Source organism: Oculina patagonica, chromosome 1 (assembly GCF_052425735.1).
Source record: "Oculina patagonica isolate OP01 chromosome 1, crgOcupat, whole genome shotgun sequence".
In the NCBI taxonomy this organism is placed as follows: Eukaryota; Metazoa; Cnidaria; class Anthozoa; order Scleractinia; family Oculinidae; genus Oculina; species Oculina patagonica.
Window position 1 is genome coordinate 44,285,718 of NC_135758.1, and position 18,863 is coordinate 44,304,580.

The 18,863-nt window shown below is 36.9% G+C and overlaps 1 protein-coding gene across 1 annotated transcript in view; it reads right to left on the minus strand.

The window, feature by feature from the left end:
* Window positions 1-5,718: 5,718 nt before the first annotated feature.
* LOC144633161 (sushi, von Willebrand factor type A, EGF and pentraxin domain-containing protein 1-like) overlaps window positions 5,719-18,863 on the minus strand; it is a 41,770-nt gene continuing 28,625 nt past the window's right edge. The window contains exons 20-24 of the mRNA XM_078491965.1: window positions 18,240-18,419; window positions 17,663-17,830; window positions 15,812-16,098; window positions 6,853-6,991; window positions 5,719-6,318 (exon numbers count right to left, since the gene is read on the minus strand). Coding sequence (XP_078348091.1) covers window positions 5,972-6,318; window positions 6,853-6,991; window positions 15,812-16,098; window positions 17,663-17,830; window positions 18,240-18,419 — 1,121 coding nt within the window. The 3' untranslated portion in view covers window positions 5,719-5,971. The remainder of the gene's footprint in view (window positions 6,319-6,852; window positions 6,992-15,811; window positions 16,099-17,662; window positions 17,831-18,239; window positions 18,420-18,863) is intronic.

The window sequence follows — 18,863 nt, forward strand, 5'->3', positions numbered from 1 at the left end:
ATTTTCCGCGAGCCTTCCTTACTTACCATATTTTTTTAGCTGCCCACCCCCCCCCCCCCTTTTGAAGTCATTTTCTTTTCATGGTCCCCCTTTGTGCTTTATTGAAAACGCATACACACTACATTACGTTCTTGCTACGTTCTACGTTACACTGTACAGTGGTGAGTTATCTGTATTGTATTGCAGCGCTCTACTTTTAAGGATCAGAAGCATTGATATTTTTTTTATTTCTCATTCATTTAAAAATAGCAAAATCTAAAATGTTGGTTCTACCATGGTAAATTTCAATCGTGATGGCAGTTGTCACGAAACAATATCATCTCGCACGTAACAGCAAGGCTGACTTCAACTACAACAAAAACCAAAGGAGAGGGCCTGAGGCGAATAATTGTTTAAGTATAATGTTCAGAGGTGAATATCAAGCACTGCAAAAAAACAACAACAGAAAACACGAAAACAACAAACACAAGTGCTCGCTTGCATACGTGTAAACCAGTTTAATTCATCGATTAAACTGAATTGTAATTTACACTCAAGTTTAAGCAATAAAACGGATAAAAACACAACGAAAAAGATACATATCTGTTACCTTTGTTAAATCGTTGGTGACTTCTGAGCAATTGTGTGAATCCTTTCGAAATGACTAGCTCCGGTGACAAGAGAACCAAATAATGTTTTGGCAGTCGATCTGACTGAGTTTCTAATGGCCGCTTGCGATCTCCAAAACAACCATGTTTACGATCAATTCTAATGCCTTGAAAACCATCTCTTTCGGTTCAAAAGCCTTGGTTGTTAATTTGCAAAATTGCCAATGTTTTTAATATCCAGGACTTGGAGTGATTTCAGTATTTACCATTTTCTAGAGTCCAATCTTATAACGTCATCACTGATCTAATTTGCATAATACAAAAACGTCAATATCTCTGAAACAAAAAAAGATATTGCAAAAAAAAAAACGCCATTCGTCTGTATTTCGAAAGCCCTTTCAAATAAGCAGAAAATATTTTTCATGTCATATACACTTTAAATGATTCAGCAAATGAAGCCATGTTGGCTTACTTGCCAAACCTTGAGATGCTATATTCACCGCCTAGCACGCTGAATATATCGTCATAAACCGAGCTTCTCGACCAATCAGAATGTTCCTTTCTTGAATTCACCTTTGGAAATTATACTTATATCTTATTCACCCCAGATACATTATTCATCCTTGCACCTTCATTCAATGAAAAAAAAAAACAAAGTTGAGTTTGTGGCTTTCGCCTGGTTTACAAAAAAGCTGTTTGTTTGCATGAGAACCATCAGGAAACAATCAGATTATAAAGGAGGCAGAAATAAATGTTCTGTCAATATTCTGGCTTTCTAATGTTTTTCACAACCAAGGTATTGCGAAAATAGTTTTTGAGTAAATGACAGTATTTAGTGTGCAGCCAACATGTTTGTGCCCCTCTTTGGGACATCGATGATTTAAAAATGTCATTTGCTGCAAAAAATTGATTTACCGCCAGACAAGGAAATTTTTATGTTATCTTATAAGAATTTTACATGAGGAATGCAAAGAATCCTTACACAGGAATGCAGAAAGTCCCCACATAGTCCAGTCAATATTAGCCATTTCGTTGTATAACCCAAAACAAATTGCAACAAAAATAAAACATGCCTTATTCGACTTTGCGTATATTGAGGAATAACATACTAAAAGTCACCGTGAATCGGAGTATTGGAACCTCGTCTTTTTTTGCGATATTTGAACTACAATGAAAGATGAGACATTTAATTTATGCATAACTAATGTGATTTTTACAAGTAACATTGAAGGGTCCTTATCGACAGAAATAATCAAGCTAGCAAAACCAAACAACGACAAGCCAACAAATCAGTTTACAACAAATGTAGCAGTTATTACTTATCCTATTTATTGCGTGAAATGACATTACTATTCTGCCCTTTTTGGTACCTTAGAGAACGTACTACCAGCGGCCGGATTCTGGCATAGATGCAAGTATAGTAACAACGTTCGCTAATCGGATATTTCATTAAAAAAACTACGTTTTCTTAAAACATTAAAGATACTGAAAACTGATAAAGTATAATTATACCTTTTTGATGAAAGAATAAACGCTGGTCAAAAAAGTTACGGTCTGATAACTACAATTGCGGCAAACAATTATGGCGGGAGTCTTGGATGAAACCCTTATTAACATAATCTGTCAGAAAACGTAATGCGTGAATTTGCTCCCCCAAAACCCTTTCTGCTTATTGGAAGGTGCCTATAATTCCAAGAATCAACACTGATTGATCTTTGCAAAAGTCCCCCGAGTGACTGAGCCGTCACAGACGCCGGGGACACAAACCCGGCGTAACTATGGGCACGCCTCCATCTCTGCACTTAATTCTTTTACAAAAGGATGAAAAAAAATTATTTCAGGAGTAGCAGAATGATTTTGGACAAAAGAAAAAGGGTTAAAACATTCCACTGCTGTACTTGATGATAGACCCTCAGGCTGTGCTACGAATAGGCATTATATCCTAACGTGTGGGTAGCATGCTGGGTAAAACTTGAAGGACATCCAGCTTTTCTCCAGGTTTATCATTTTAGAGACAGAACAGGGAGTCAATCTCCTGCTGTAATAACGGCAACCCTAGTGGCTTGTTGGTAGTTAAATACTTCAGAATATTTCCTGAAAAATGCCCCAGAGTAGAGTTTCTTCAAGGAAACAGATTTTTGAATGCCAATGCCAATATTTACTTTGTGAGTTAATTTATGTGCTGGTTCAGTCAGATCATAATGTATGTCCACTGCTCTTGAACAGAGTGAAAGTCTCCAACTATTACAGTGTTGCATCTTGTGACAACTGTATTTTGTATCAAAAGGACTTCGGAATTACCCTAAGCAATTAAAACAATGTAATACGTCATTACTATGCCGTTTAAAATTCAGAGGCAGTAGCGCGACGAACCTTATCTTGTTTCACATTTTGGAAAGGAAATCTTTCTTTATAACATACACTCTTTCCTGAGTGAATCTAACATCATTCATCGCTTATCCCACATCTGACCCTTTTATCGTGAGTCATATTTGGTGGCTGGTCTTTTTCGATAACCATCCAAAAATACAGTGGCAAAGCCATAATTTTTGAAACATATGTAAAATAACGACTGGAAATAACGTCATACATACAGTGTCCTAGTTGCACATGGCATGAGTAAGGTATGGCATATGTCCTGCCGAGAATGAAGCTAGAGTTTGGCCGTCGGAGTTTTTCGTTTTTAGGAGCGTCAGTTTTTAATTGTTTACCGTCGGACATGAAAAAATTGAACTCTAGACTTCTTTTTAAACAAAAAGTTATAGAACATTTTTATTTGTTTTTAAAATTTTTAAAATATTTGTTTTATTTTTTATTTTTTAAAAAGGATTTTAAAACAGCGAGAAAAGGGCGTGTCTGTTGATGATTTAATGCTTTCAACCGCAGTGGTTGAACAAATGTGACGATTGGCGTACATACTAGTTATGCAACGCTTTCGAGTGGTATACTATGGAATATCCCACGAGTCACTTGTATTTTCTCGGTATACACACGAGCCTTTAGGCGAGTGTGTATACCGAGAAACAGTGTGTATACGCTCACTAAATTTCATCGAGAATAAGATCGCAGCGCACGATGGGAAGGTTGGGTTGAATACCGTCGAATATACAACGGCTTTCCTGTATTCTGATTGGCTGTATTTTCTATGGCATGGTATAAAAAACTGTATAGCATTTGACGTGGCTGTATACAAATGCTAATATTGAGTGGATAGAGTGATACCATACTTGTCACTGGCTGCCTGCCCTTTTAAACTCTTCAGTTAATTCAGGCCACCAGACCCTTAATAATTTATTAATACAATATATATGTCTTTTCCTTTTGTAAATATTTAGGGTGAATAAAGTTGTTGTTGTTGTTGTTGTTTGAATTCAAAGTTTGAATTCATGTTTATCAAGTCATTTCCAGGTTGTTACCAAACTTTTTCCAAATGTTTTAACCCTATTTCTTTTGTCCAAAGTCATTCTGCTACTCCTGAAAGAATTTTTTTTCATCCTTTTGTAAAAGAATTAAGTGCAGAGATGGAGGCGTGCCCATAGTTACGCCGGAGTTGTGTCCCCGGCGTCTGTGACGGCTCAGTCACTCGGGGGACTTTTGCAAAGATCAATCAGTGTTGATTCTTGGAATTATAGGCACCTTCCAATAGGTAGAAAGGGTTTTGGGGGAGAAAATTCACGCATTACGTTTTCTGACAGATTATGTTAATAAGGGTTTCATCCAAGACTCCCGCCATAATTGTTTGCCGCAATTGTAGTTATCAGACCGTAACTTTTTTGACCAGCGTTTATTCTTTCATCAAAAAGGTATAATTATACTTTATCAGTTTTCAGTATCTTTAATGTTTGAAGAAAACGTAGTTTTTTTAATGAAATATCCGATTAGCGAACGTTGTTACTATACTTGCATCTATGCCAGAATCCGGCCGCTGGTAGTACGTTCTCTAAGGTACCAAAAAGGGCAGAATAGTAATGTCATTTCACGCAATAAATAGGATAAGTAATAACTGCTACATTTGTTGTAAACTGATTTGTTGGCTTGTCGTTGTTTGGTTTTGCTAGCTTGATTATTTCTGTCGATAAGGACCCTTCAATGTTACTTGTAAAAATCACATTAGTTATGCATAAATTAAATTTCTCATCTTTCATTGTAGTTCAAATATCGCAAAAAAAAAAAAAAAAAAAGACGAGGTTCCAATACTCCGATTCACGGTGACTTTTAGTATGTTATTCCTCAATATATGCAAAGTCGAATAAGGCATGTTTTATTTTTGTTGCAATTTGTTTTGGGTGTAATTCTAAGTTGACTGGACTAACATACATAAATACTTTATTTTTAACTCGGATTTTAGATTAGGAACATATATGTATCTCTAAGAAATAGTTACAAAACAAAACAAAACAACTAATAATTCAATTAAAAAGTACCTAAAATTAGGTAAGCATGGGGCAGTTCCAAGATTGTAACGTGTCTAGACACGTGAAACTAGGGTAAAACTAAAAGCGCCATGCCTTTGAATGATCCTCAACATGCACTCGCCTTTGCATTGGCTAATATTTGTTAGGCATGTAATAAGTAAATTCAAGATTCTTATCCTGCCCTCTTCCTTCTCGGAACCTTCTAGACAGCTGTCAAACCCCTTTTCAAGTAACAACGACAAGGCGCGCTTCACTGTAACTGCAATGAGCGTCAAACGTAGTTGAGACAGTTGGTCAGTTGAAATGAATGCTAATTTCAATACTTCCATTTTTTCCACTTTAAATCCGATGCAGATTATCAACCGTTCGCCCTGTCCCTTTTCAATGTTGTACACAAACGAGGCAAGTCTTCCAGATAGCAAATCCAACATTGTTTTGGGGTGAAGAGGTTATATTGTAGATGTGAGGGGTGAAATTTGTCAATGGTACTCAAAAACAGCCGGGTTTCTCAACACTGTTGGCGCTCATTGTGGCCACAGTACAAATAAAAGATAGTGCTGCACGTTACAATGAGTTTCATGGTGAAGGTGTAAGCTAAACTAATTAATAATAATAATAATAATAATAATAATAATAATAATAATAATAATAATAATAATAATAATAATAATAATAATAATAATAATAATAATAAGAACAACAACAGCAACAACAGCTAACAAATAACAAATACCTTTATATCTGTTCAAAGACTGTTCAATCTAAGTCAAAGTCTCATCGAACATAATCCAAAACTATCAAACTAAAAGACACTTTAATAGCTTAAGTCTAGAATTTAAGGACATTCCCTTTTAAACTTAATTTAACATGTTATTGCTTATTTGAGATGTTCGTTTAAAAAAAAAAATTATATTTTGCTTCCTCGCAGTCCTGTCTTGATCCTGAGTCATTATTAAAACATTTTAACGATTAGCAGAGGTTTGATATTTTGACGATACGAACGTCCTTTAATTTACTGTTCCATGTTTTATCGTTAGTTTTAATGGTACAAGTTGTATCACCTATTTGCTCTATTTTTCCTTTTCTTATTATGCCTGGTGAATTAACATCTTCTCCAAGGACTAAAGTTCCTCTAGTTAGATCGCGGGCGTGTGGTTTCTCATCTAGAATCACGTCTTCCTTGTTCTTCAATATGCTGTCTCTTTTTCCGGACATAAAAACTTCCAAAAAAAAGCCCCAGAAAAAACCTGATACAAATCCTTTGCGATATCCAGCGTTGTCTTTGATAAAACCTATAGAGCCCCGCATGATGCAACCTGAAATTATGAAATCGATGATGCATGCTTAGAGCTCTAAATGTTAGATATAAAAAATATATGTGTCGAGGTTCCATTAGAGTAGAGTGGAGTAAAGAAATATACATTTCTTCAGTGTATTTGTGTCTCGTTTTAAAGGCAGATGGCCACTAATATCGTGATTTGTGAGAAATGAGCAGATCGAGAGTGTTTTGTGATAAAGAAGTTAATATTTTATCATTGATCGCTAAGCTTTATCGCTCTCCGACAACTCTGAAAAAAGAACTGCCAAAGGAGTGGACAAAACACCCATGCTGCTGCAATATTACTTTTAGACGGTAATACTCATGAACAGACTATTATATTTTAGGCAGGAGTAGGTAGATAATTGCAGAACACGTGTCAGGCTCTCGGCCAATAAAAAGGGAAAAATGAATCGACAGGGATCAATATCATCTCGCAGCACACGTTTTGGGTACAAAGACAATAATAATTACAACTACAACAAAATACCATAGCTTTTTGTAAAAGCATCGGAGAACGATGAAATCTTACCTCTAGGAATTTCACATCCATAGACTTCAGCTCTCAGGCATATTGGTGTAAATTCCTTTTTTCTTAGCATAATTTGCAAGGAGGCTGCGGCGAATGGATGAACAGGTACAATACGCTGAACGTCTAAACTGTAAGGTCCCTGTCGGGTATGAACAAAGATAAGGTATAATATAACAAACACAAAAACTCTCCGTTCCAAATATTTATATACCCACTTTTAATTCTCGTTTGAACGGCGTACAATATTGCAGTATGTTTCGAGGGGGTTGGGAGGGGAGGGGGGGGGGGGGGGGGACTAGGCGAGATGACCCGCAAATCAAATATCAAAGCAATAATTATCGAGATCCACTACTTGAAAAAGTCGACTAAGAACGTAGTATTTTCTCTGGCATAAACTGGAAAGCGATGTAAGCAAAGAACAACGTTTCAATGTCTTCATGTCAGCATTTTCAAGTCCAGTGTCAATGTTAAGTGCGATGGCTATGATGATTATATAACAGAGCGTGAATAATTTAGCGGAATTTTGAATACATTTTAATAGAGGTACAGGAATTAGGAACGCATTGTTCTACGTGAAACGTTTTGCACCGATAGAGTCGGATTGATTGCTTAGATAGTTCTCTAATATGTGATGCAAGTGATGCAGGTTATGTCGGCCGCACGAGCCGACATCTCCACCAGCGCTTTAAAGAATATTAGAAGATCAGCCATTGGTAAACACCCGGGGCAGAAACACAACCTGGTATTCAACAACCTTAAACCCAAGCAATTTTTTTTTCGATCTTGAAGAAATGTCAAAGTAAACTGGACTGCCTTAGTAATGAGTTTTTTATTTATTATTATTATTATTTAAACCAGATCTAAGCACTCAATCTGATTCTATCCGTGCCATACTATTCACGTAGAACAATGCGTTCCTAATTCTTGTATCTCTAATTGCATTCAAAATACTCCACTTTATATTTCAAGCTCTATTTTATCATCATATTTATAACTTGATTTTGACACCGAACTTGAAAATGCTGTCATGAAAACAGCGAAACGTTGGTCCTTGCTTATATCGCTAGTTTTTTTTTGTCTTAAAACCCCCAGCTCTAATTAAAAATGGAAATCCCTGTCATTTAAGCTGATTTGCAGTTCTTTTTAGACAAGGATCCCTGGGGTGAAGAGGGTACAGTTTTTGAGACATTCAAGTTTACAAAATCTTCTGAGAGCTTAAGAGGACATATGCACAAATTTCAAACAAAAATGAAAATTCTTGGCAAGAGCCCTGTAATGGATTTCGCTCATTCTCTTACCATGGGTAGGCCTTAATATAAAATAAATCACAGTATACTTTGTTTGGCTAAATATCGATTTGTTTTCGAGAAAATCGATAATTCTAAAATCCAGCAAAATTGACGCTTTCGGAGCTCAAAATTTATGCCGAGTTTGTTAGCTTCGCGTCGAAAAATAAAGCACTCTGGAAGAAAAATACCTATTTAATATCGAAGAATAACATCAAATTAGTACGTCGAAAGCAATTTCTGCTCTTAAAGTCCTTTTATTTACAAAATATAATTAAGTTTATTCGACACACTTTTGATTTAATTCAAAATAGGTCAAACTTATCGCTTTATTTAAGTATGAGCGAAGCGAAATAAATGGCCGAAAATTTGGTATTAGACAGATAAATGATTGTTCTTTTCGATACTAAAAGGATTTCCTGGAGAAATGATTTAGTGCGATGCTTTCAGATCTCAAAGTTGCTTAAAATTCGTTAATTTAACCGACCGTGACATTGTTGATCTTATCAACATTATGTAAACATTCCACGCAAAGGTTAATTTTCCCCATGTGAACTTCAACTGAGTAAAATAAAAACATAGACTTGCTTACCGTGGTGTTCGCTGATACATTGTAAATCCTGTTTTCCTCATTTACGACAAAACCTAAGCCCTCGGCGAAGCTGTTATCCAATTTTCTTGACGCGCCATTTGTAACTGATTTCCACGTCTTGAAGTGACAGTTCTTTTCCATGCATTCTTGAAAACAGTCCTGAGTCTTAACTGATCAGTGTAAACAGGAATACGAAGTACTTTGCTTTAAATCAACTTAAAGCTTAGCAGCAGTGGTAGATAAATCGATGCGGCCAGCGAATCTTCGTTTCGAAAACCGCCATTTGAGATTTGTCGGCCCTTTGTCCTGCGGTATGCAGATAATTAATTCACACTTGAGTAACTTCCGGCACATGAAATCGACAACCACCGTGACCAGAAAGCACCCTGCTTTTTGGTGATTGGTTGAGGCACTATTTTTATCATTTTAACATAAGCTCTCAATGAAAAACTTTTGGGCTGATAGAGTTGTTAAATGGTTGTTAAGAGGAGATTTGTAGAAGAATCCGACAACGACCGGTAATGCTATGAAAAATTGTTCGCTTATCCTTTGCATGAAGGTAGTCCTTATTAAAACTAAAAACGTTATGTTGTTTTTTTCTTCAAATAGTTTTATTTTTCTGAGAAAAACGAAATTTTTTGATTTGACATCTAGACTCGTCTAGACTCGATTGAGAGGGTACAAATTGGGTTGAAAATTGACCATTTTCAATCGATTCGTATGTCAAAACCATCACGCGCAGAAAAAAATGAATACAACCGGTCTATTGCATGACTCTTCTTGTCCAAATAAGCATAGTTTCAAGAGTTTTGGTTTAATCTAATTATTTTACGGTAAACAAAACCAGACTATTCTCACGCGAAATGAAAGTCGGTCGATCAAAAGAATCGTCATTTTCACTATGTGCCTTATCTCAGAATTCCTTGATATACAAATATTTCAACTGTAGAAGGATGATACTTTCAAAATATTTAAAGTTTTGCCTGGGTAAATGATTAAGCACTTGTCAAAAAATTATTCAAAATCGTACAAAAACGACACAAATCACGCAAGCTTTCGAATGCGTGACTAAAAGTATTACCACCGTATTTGTTCTTTAAATCAATTTAGTCGCAACACTAGCAATACCAAGGCATAAATCATAATAAATATGTTCACCTTTGCTTGATTATGATATCCTGTCCCATGCAATACGTTTTTTCCTGTCATTTCTTCAATGGCTTCCCGTTCAGCTGCAGTTCGCATGCCGCTTGTCGAATCCGTCAGCGACTGGTGAATTTGAAGCAACTACCGATACGAGTTTAACCAAATATGTATCGTCATGATTAACAAGCCCTTTTTGTGTTACTTGATTAAGCCATATTTCAGGTTATAGCCGGCGAAGCGTTTTCGATAAGCCACTTTGCAGTGCCTGTTGGCCCCGTTATTATTCCACTGTGAAGTATAAATTTGCATACTTTCGAGACAAGCGTGACAGTTTTTTATACTTAGGGGGTGGGGTGAGGAAGGGTCTTAAATTTTTAGACGAATCAATGGTTTGAAAACGTTTGGGGATGAATTGTCACAAACTCGTATTTGCTACGTGATTTACTTTACTTATAAGTTCTGCTTACGCTCAAAATCAAAGAGAGAAAAACCGTAAAAGTATTAACAAAAAGCCGCTGTCAGGAAAAAAGTGTTGTAATCTATTAAAGTTAGACTTTCTAAAAGTCGTTTGCTTCTCGTTTCCGGTTTGGTGGTAGTCTATAATCTACTAATTGCTGGTTGCTCCTTCTATAAAAACCATATAATTCAGTTATGTACTTCGTTATTCTCCAAAACAACAAAGTAAAATAATTGACCTTGTGTGTGCGAGAATTCACGTTGTTTACTTTTAGGGGACGAGACTAATTTAATTTACTAAACTCGATTATAGATGTTTGAATGATTTCTTTTTTCTCACGAACCATTTGTGGAGCAACCGGCACAACACAGTCCCCGTAAAGTGCTTTTTCCTTCAGTTGTCTGGTGAACTGTTGGAAACTCCACATGTTCTCGCTGCACTTGGTGTCTCATAGAAGTTTCTTGTTCTTTTAAAACGATAGTTGGCAGTCCTTGCTCGTATGATCGATGCGATTTTACTATCTGTCCCTTTCATCGATCCGAGCTTGGAATTGGATGGCGAAAAAGTTCCAGTACATGCGAAGTTCCTCACGAGATTGCTTATCACAGTAAAGGGAAGACTTCTAAAGGAGATAGAGATGTAGGAAGAGAAATATCAAATGTCATATTCCAGAAAACTGGTATCCTTGTTCCCGTGGGGTCAGGTTTGACGTTGTGAAATTCTTTTAAATCCCCATGTAAAATACGGTATTAGTTTGTGACAATTCATCCCCAAACGTTTTCAAACATTTGATTCATCTAAAAATTTAAGACCCTTCCTCACCCCACCCCCTAAGTATAAAAAACTGTCACGCTTGTCTCGAAAGTATGCAAATTTATACTTCACTTGGAATAATAACGGGGCCAACAGGCACTGCAAAGTGGCTTATCGAAAACGCTTCTTTGCCGGCTATAACCTGAAATATGGTTTAATCAAGTAACACAAAAAGGGCTTGTTAATCATGACGATACATATTTGGTTAAACTCGTATCGGTGGTTGCTTCAAATTCACCAGTCGCAGACGGATTCGACAAGCGGCATGCGAACTGAACGGGCAGCCATTGAAGAAAGGACAGGAAAAAACGTATTGCATGGGACAGGATATCATAATCAAGCAAAGGTGAACATATTTATTATGATTTATGCCTTGGTATTGCTAGTGTTGCGACTAAATTGATTTAAAGAACAAATACGGTGGTAATACTTTTGGTCACGCATTCCAAAGCTTGCGTGATTTGTGTCGTTTTTGTACGATTTTGAATAATTTTTTGACAAGTGCTTAATCATTTACCCAGACAAAACTTTAAATATTTTAAAAGTATCATCCTTCTAGAGTTGAAATATATTTATCTCAAGGAATTCTGAGATAAGGCACATAGTGAAAATGACGATTCTTTTGACCGACCGACTTTCATTTCGCGTGAGAATAGTCTGGTTTTGTTTACCGTAAAATAATTAGATTAAACCAAAACTCTTGAAACTATGCTTATTTGGACAAGGAAGAGTCATGCAATAGACCGGTTGTATTTATTTTTTTCTGCGCGTGATGGTTTTGACATACGAATCGATTGAAAATGGTCAATTTTCAACCCAATTTGTACCCTCTCAATCGAGTCTAGACGAGTCTAGATGTCAAATCGAAAATTTCGTTTTTCTCAGAAAAATAAAACTATTTGAAGAAAAAAACAACATAACGTTTTTAGTTTTAATAAGGACTACCTTCATGCAGAAGATGAGCGAAATCCCTGTATTTTAAGAATTGCCGCAAAAAACAATTTTTGTTCGATTCTTCTACAAACTTGCTCTTAAATGGTTGCATGAAAGCGCTTTTAACTTCCGGGTCGAAAGTTCTTCTGTTGCGTTGCTTCGCTTTGCTGCATATTTTTTATCCAGTTCTTACCCTTGTTCAAATTCTTGATTAGGCTAAGGCAAAACAGTTGTAGAGTCAACTCTCCCTTATTGAAGATCTCTATAAGACGGACACCTGGTGTTAGTCCTGTCCTTGCCGTTTTTTCAGTCATTTTTATACTCTAACCAGCTAGGCTACGTTTACACGGGACCGGACCGGATCGGCCTCTGTTTACAAGGAAGCGTTTGGCACCGATCCATGTGTTTACACAGGACGGTTCTGGAACCGGTCCGGAACGGTTCCATAACTTGACCTGCAAAATAGCAATTCCAGTTTTGGTTCCGTCCCGCACCGGTTCCAGAACGGCCCCGTGTAAACAGAAGGCCTATCCTATCCGTGTAATTAGAAGGCATATCCTATCCGAAAATCGGACCGAAACGTTCCGGACAGTAGCAGTGGTTGATAAATCGATTCGGCCGGCAAATCTTCTTTTCGAAAACTGAGATTTGTCGGCCCTTTGTCATGCGGTGTGCAGATAATGTATTTCACACTTGCGTAACTTCCGGCACATGAAATCGACAACCGCCGTGACCAGATCCCAGATAGCACCCTGCGTTTTGGTATAGTATTGGTTGAGGCACCATATTATTGCTATATTAATATAAGCTCTAAATGAAAAACTTTTGGGCTGAACATGTAATTAAGTTTCACTTTAGGTAGCTACCGTTTGTGAAAGTTGCTAAATAATTGCATGACAGCGCTTTTAACTCCCGGGTCTAAGGTTCTTCTGTTGCGTTGCTTCGCTTTATAGTTTTTTTTTTGTTCTTACCTTTGTCCAAGTTCTTGATTAGGTCAAGGCAAAACAGGTGAAAGCAAAATCTAAGATGTTATCGTTGGATCCGTCTTCCGTGAATGTTAAAAAATATGACCATGTATATATTCTGTTGGGGTCCGGCGTAAACAAGGGAAGGTGCCCCCCGCCAGAGCTTGCGGGGAGGGACAAGTGCCTCGCCGTCAGGGAACCCAAATGTTTTAAAAATATCATAGTCATTATATAAATATTTTGTTTTTAAACCTGTTTTCCGGTGTGTTTTTGAGTTGATTTGGAAGCTATTAGGGGAAAACGGTTTAAGTTTCAAATATTATCCGCAGTCTATTCCTTCATAAATAAGACGGTTATAATTATAATACGACTCAAGTTTCCAAACAACAAGAGATATAAAGTAATAACTTTATAATCACCTTAATTCTCAATTCAATAGGCGAACTTTATTAGGAAGGAGTTGTCGAAGCTGGGGTATTCCCCAAAAACGGCTCTGTGCCGTCCAATGAGGTCGTGGTTTTGGGTTCCCGATCTAGAACGGGATTTTCAATATCAGACGATATCTAGAACGAGATATGGTATTTTGAACACACAAAAGTTCCAAAATATCAGCAGCCAAAACGGGGTGACTTGTTTCTAGAACGCGGTATCTTTTGAATGCAAGTTCTTTCTAACTGAATACCAGAGGCCCTTCCAATTACGCTGGTAAAAAGGGAATGTTATGCTTCTAACAATGCTTGTTTTTTGTCCGATATAATGCTCAACTGTAATTATGCTCATTTTTTTTTTAATAATGCTACTTTGGTATAAATGCTTTGTTGTACTTTGCAGAAATAAATACAAAATATGGCATCACGTCAGAAGTCCATAACAAACTTCTGATTACGTGTACTTTTCTTCACCTAGCTTAATCTAATGAAGTGAAAAGCACCCTTTCCTTAATTTTTACTCCAATAATTTTTTATACAGTCATAAATGTTCAGCGTTTTATTATAAATTGTTTACCGTGACTGGTATTACAACTGCATATACATGATATATGGTCCCTTTTTTCCCCACCCCTTCCCCACCTTTCCTTCCCGCTTTTATTTCGCCCAATCCTCCACAGGAGAAAGAAGGAGAGCTTGTTTACAGGATAGACTACACAGCGGAATATATATTTTTAACTGACATTCACGGGAGACGGATCCAACGACGCCATCTAAGGCTTTGTGTACAGCCAACTCTCTCTGAAACGGGTACCTTCGGGACCGGCTCCAACTCAGTTCGTCTAAAAGAGATCTCCGTCTTATAGGGATTTTAACGTCGTTTCAAATTTTCCACTAAAGAAGGGACAAGAATTTGAACAAGGGTAAGAACTGGATAAAAAATATGAAACAAAGCGAAGCAACGCAACAGAAGAACTTTCCACCCGGATTTCATGCAACCATTTAACAACTCTCTCGAACGGTGGCTAACTGAAGTGAAACTTTATTACAAGTTCAGCCCAAAAGTTCTTCATTGAGAGCTTATGTTAAAATGATAAAAATAGTGCCTCGACCAATATTTCGAAAAGGAGGGTGCTATCTGGTCACGGTGGTTGTCGATTTCATGTGCCGGAAGTTACTCAAGTGTGAATTAATTATCTGCATACCGCAGGACAAAGGGCCGACAAATCTCAAATGGCGGTTTTCGAAACGAAGATTCGCCGGCCGCATCGATTTATCTACCACTGCTGCTAAGCTTTAAGTTGATTTAAAGCAAAGTACTTCGTATTCCTGTTTACACTGATCAGTTAAGACTCAGGACTGTTTTCAAGAATGCATGGAAAAGAACTGTCACTTCAATACGTGGAAATCAGTTACAAATGGCGCGTCAAGAAAATTGGATAACAGCTTCGCCGAGGGCTTAGGTTTTGTCGTAAATGAGGAAAACAGGATTTACAACATATCAGCGAACACCACGGTAAGCAAGTCTATGTTTTTATTTTACTCAGTTGAAGTTCACATGGGGAAAATTAACCTTTGCGTGGAATGTTTACATAATGTTGATAAGATCAACAATGTCACGGTCGGTTAAATTAACGAATTTTAAGCAACTTTGAGATCTGAAAGCATCGCACTAAATCATTTCTCCAGGAAATCCTTTTAGTATCGAAAAGAACAATCATTTATCTGTCTAACACCAAATTTTCGGCCATTTATTTCGCTTCGCTCATACTTAAATAAAGCGATAAGTTTGACCTATTTTGAATTAAATCAAAAGTGTGTCGAATAAACTTAATTATATTTTGTAAATAAAAGGACTTTAAGAGCAGAAATTGCTTTCGACGTACTAATTTGATGTTATTCTTTGATATTAAATAGGTACTTTTCTTCCAGAGTGCTTTATTTTTCGACGCGAAGCTAACAAACTCGGCATAAATTTTGAGCTCCGAAAGCGTCAATTTTGCTGGATTTTAGAATTATCGATTTTCTCGAAAACAAATCGATATTTAGCCAAACAAAGTATACTGTGATTTATTTTATATTAAGGCCTACCCATGGTAAGAGTATGTGCGAAATCCATTTAAGGACTCTTACCGACATATGTTTGACCGTAGGAAACCTGTGCTCTTAAAAAGCAACAACAACAACAACAACAACAACACGAACACTGACAGTAACTTAACACTCTCCTCTGTTATAGCTTACACGCACAGATTTTACATGTCCTTTTTAGGATTTTGCGAGGACAATGTATTGACGTTTAAGTTAAATTTGTCATGGCTGGAAAAGCAAGTTGTTACCTTATCATAATGGTTAGTTATCCACTCTTTCTGTAAATTTTGAACCCGCAATGCAATATTTTTGACCTTGTGACCGTTTTGAATTTGCACTCTTGCTTCAGTAATCTTATATCTCTTTGGAAGACGGATATCGATATAACTTGTCGCTTCGTCATTTGAGCACCAATAGCTGTCTCTCCCAAGGCGGCCATGATGGGCCGGATGCTGATGTGTTTGACTGGACGCTGTGATGGATTCATCAGGAATCTTGCCACTTCCCATTCCAAGAGGAATACCTCCGTTGCAATCTTAAATTATAAAATTAATTGTAAAATGACGACAAATGTTAGCTTCAACAACTTCAATTAACTGAAGATCTATTATCTAGAGATATAATTGTGGCTTCTATTAAGCAATGACGAAAATAACACATGGCCAAGCATAACAAACACAAGTAAATTAACACACCAATCAGAGCTCGAATAAAAATGTCAAAAAGGTTAAGTTTCGGTCTAGACCGTCAACACAGTATGAAAAACGAGACCTCGAGGGCAAAGAATATTGACGTTCTTTTCTGAATACCCCATGCCAAGTGAGACCAAATCCGTAATTTACCCCCGTTAGCGAGACGACGAGCTTACCCGTCTATTTCATATGGGATTCCCGGGAATGGGGTGTTGGCCAAGTGCAGGAAACGGGCTAATGCCAAGCTCTTATTTATTGGTTATGATTGATTAGATCTTGCTGTGCGGGTTATTTGAAACATTCACCAAACTAACACACGGAAAACACCGGGGGGGGGGGGGTACTCCCTATAATGGCCTATACGGGGAGGCTCCGCCCGAAAGGGGTATCTTTTCAGGCTTCAGGTATATAAAAGGGTAGGGATTTCACGAGTTAAAGTATATAAAAGGGTATGGAAATCTGTCATTTGGCTATTTAAAAAGGCCTTTAATTAAAATATTTCGAACAGACGCAATTTATAGCTGTATTATTTTAATTTATTGAGCGCTACATAAAAATGACAAGAAAACGTCTTATTTTAAGTCCACGCCATGTCTCTTAGGTATATGAAAGGGGTACCTTTTTTTCAGTTAAAGGTATACGAAAGGGGTACAATTTTTGTCAAAAATGGTTTATAAAAGGGTAAGGGGTTAGAACTTGGGGCGGAGCCTCCCCGTATAAAACTTTTTTGAGTACCCCCCCCCCCCCGAAATCTGTCATTTGGCTATTTAAAAAGGCCTTTAATTAAAATATTTCGAACAGACGCAATTTATAGCTGTATTATTGTAATTTATTGAGCGCTACATAAAAATGACAAGAAAACGTCTTATTTTAAGTCCACGCCATGTCTCTTAGGTATATGAAAGGGGTACCTTTTTTTCAGTTAAAGGTATACGGAAGGGGTACAATTTTTGTCAAAAATGGTATATAAAAGGGTAAGGGGTTAGAACTTGGGGCGGAGCCTCCCCGTATAAAACTTTTTTGAGTACCCCCCCCCCCCGGGGAAAACACTGGTAAAATGACATTGATAAGACAGGGTGTGGTGCACTCTTTGTGTTATTAACTGATTTAATAATTTTTCCATGTTGAACGCATTGATCACTTGATCAAGTGATTAATCAAATGGTTCATTAATTAATTTTTACCACAGAAATGTTTGGTCAACATAAATGATTTCATTTCTAAGCGAACGTATGCTGCTGGGTTGAAATTAACTCTTGTGGTTACTCGGCAACTTAAATCACCTGATTCATTGCAGAGAAATTAAGCAATAGATCAATTTTTTTATGACAAATAAGATAAAAAAAATCCTAACAAAATCGCTGGAGGAAAATGCAACTTTGTAATCTGGGCAAGTTGCTTTGTTACCTTTACAAGTTGGTAATTTTGCGTCCCACTGTCCATTGTTGCATTTCATCTTAGAGGAACCTTCTAAGAAACGATCGCCATAACATTCAAATTGGACAACTGAGTCATGAACAAAAGCACTTCCAATCCTTCGTCCGTGTTTTGGCTGACCGGGATCAAGACAGGGTGCTATAAAAATATGAAAATAAATGTAATAGTTAACATGACTTTAAAAAAAAAGTACAAAAATCAATCATAAATAAATAAATGAAATAAAAATCATCTAATAAAATAAAACTTGTCCTATGGAGTTTTATTTTTAGGATGGGCGCTACAGCTCTTTTGAGGTTCTTTCGTAATTTAAAAAAGAGGATTAACTCTATGACGCAGAAACTTTCAGTAGCTCTTCACTCATTCCTTGCGGAAATTTTGATTTGTCAACTGCGTATCCACGAATGCTACTGAAAAATGTCTGACAAAAACTATTCCCCAAAAATCAAAATATCATACACATTTGTTAAGGAAATTTCCGCAACTGACATTCTACCTTTTACTATTATTTGCACAATTACTAATTGCTACAAAAAGACAGATTTACCTAAGCACTTCGGAACGTCTCCACGCCACGTCTTGTCCCTTTGACAGGTAATTTTTGATTCCCCTATCAAGGTGTAGTTTTCGTTGCACTTAAAGCGCACGAACCCACCAACAGCAAAGTTATTACTGACTTTTGTTTGTCGTCCGTTCGCAGGACTTCCTGGATCAGCACAAGAGATAACTGACAATAAAATAATACATTAAGTTAAATGTGCAATAACAACAATTTGGTAAACAAAGCCATGAATTTGTTTAGTCGTGTGTCCATATGACAAAAGAAGGTATGGATGAATAAGATATAAATGCCATGGCCATCTTTCCGAACAAATGCGGTTAATTCAAAGTAACATGTTTGTTTGTAGTTTCTGTGAATGATGAAGTCAAAACACGACGTGAAGGCTGTACTTAATTTGGCTGCTGTAAATAATTTCCATCCGGACCTAGATGATATTTACTGTACAACTAAGACAGCTGTGAGGTAATGTAAGGTAACGTCTTTGTTTATCGAGGGTTGCACTTAATAGCTGCACAGGGCTAACAAACCTGTGGCACTCATATGAGAGTTAACAATTTTTCGTTTTGCTACAATCCAAAACTAGGCGCAAACATTGACGTGAAAATGAAC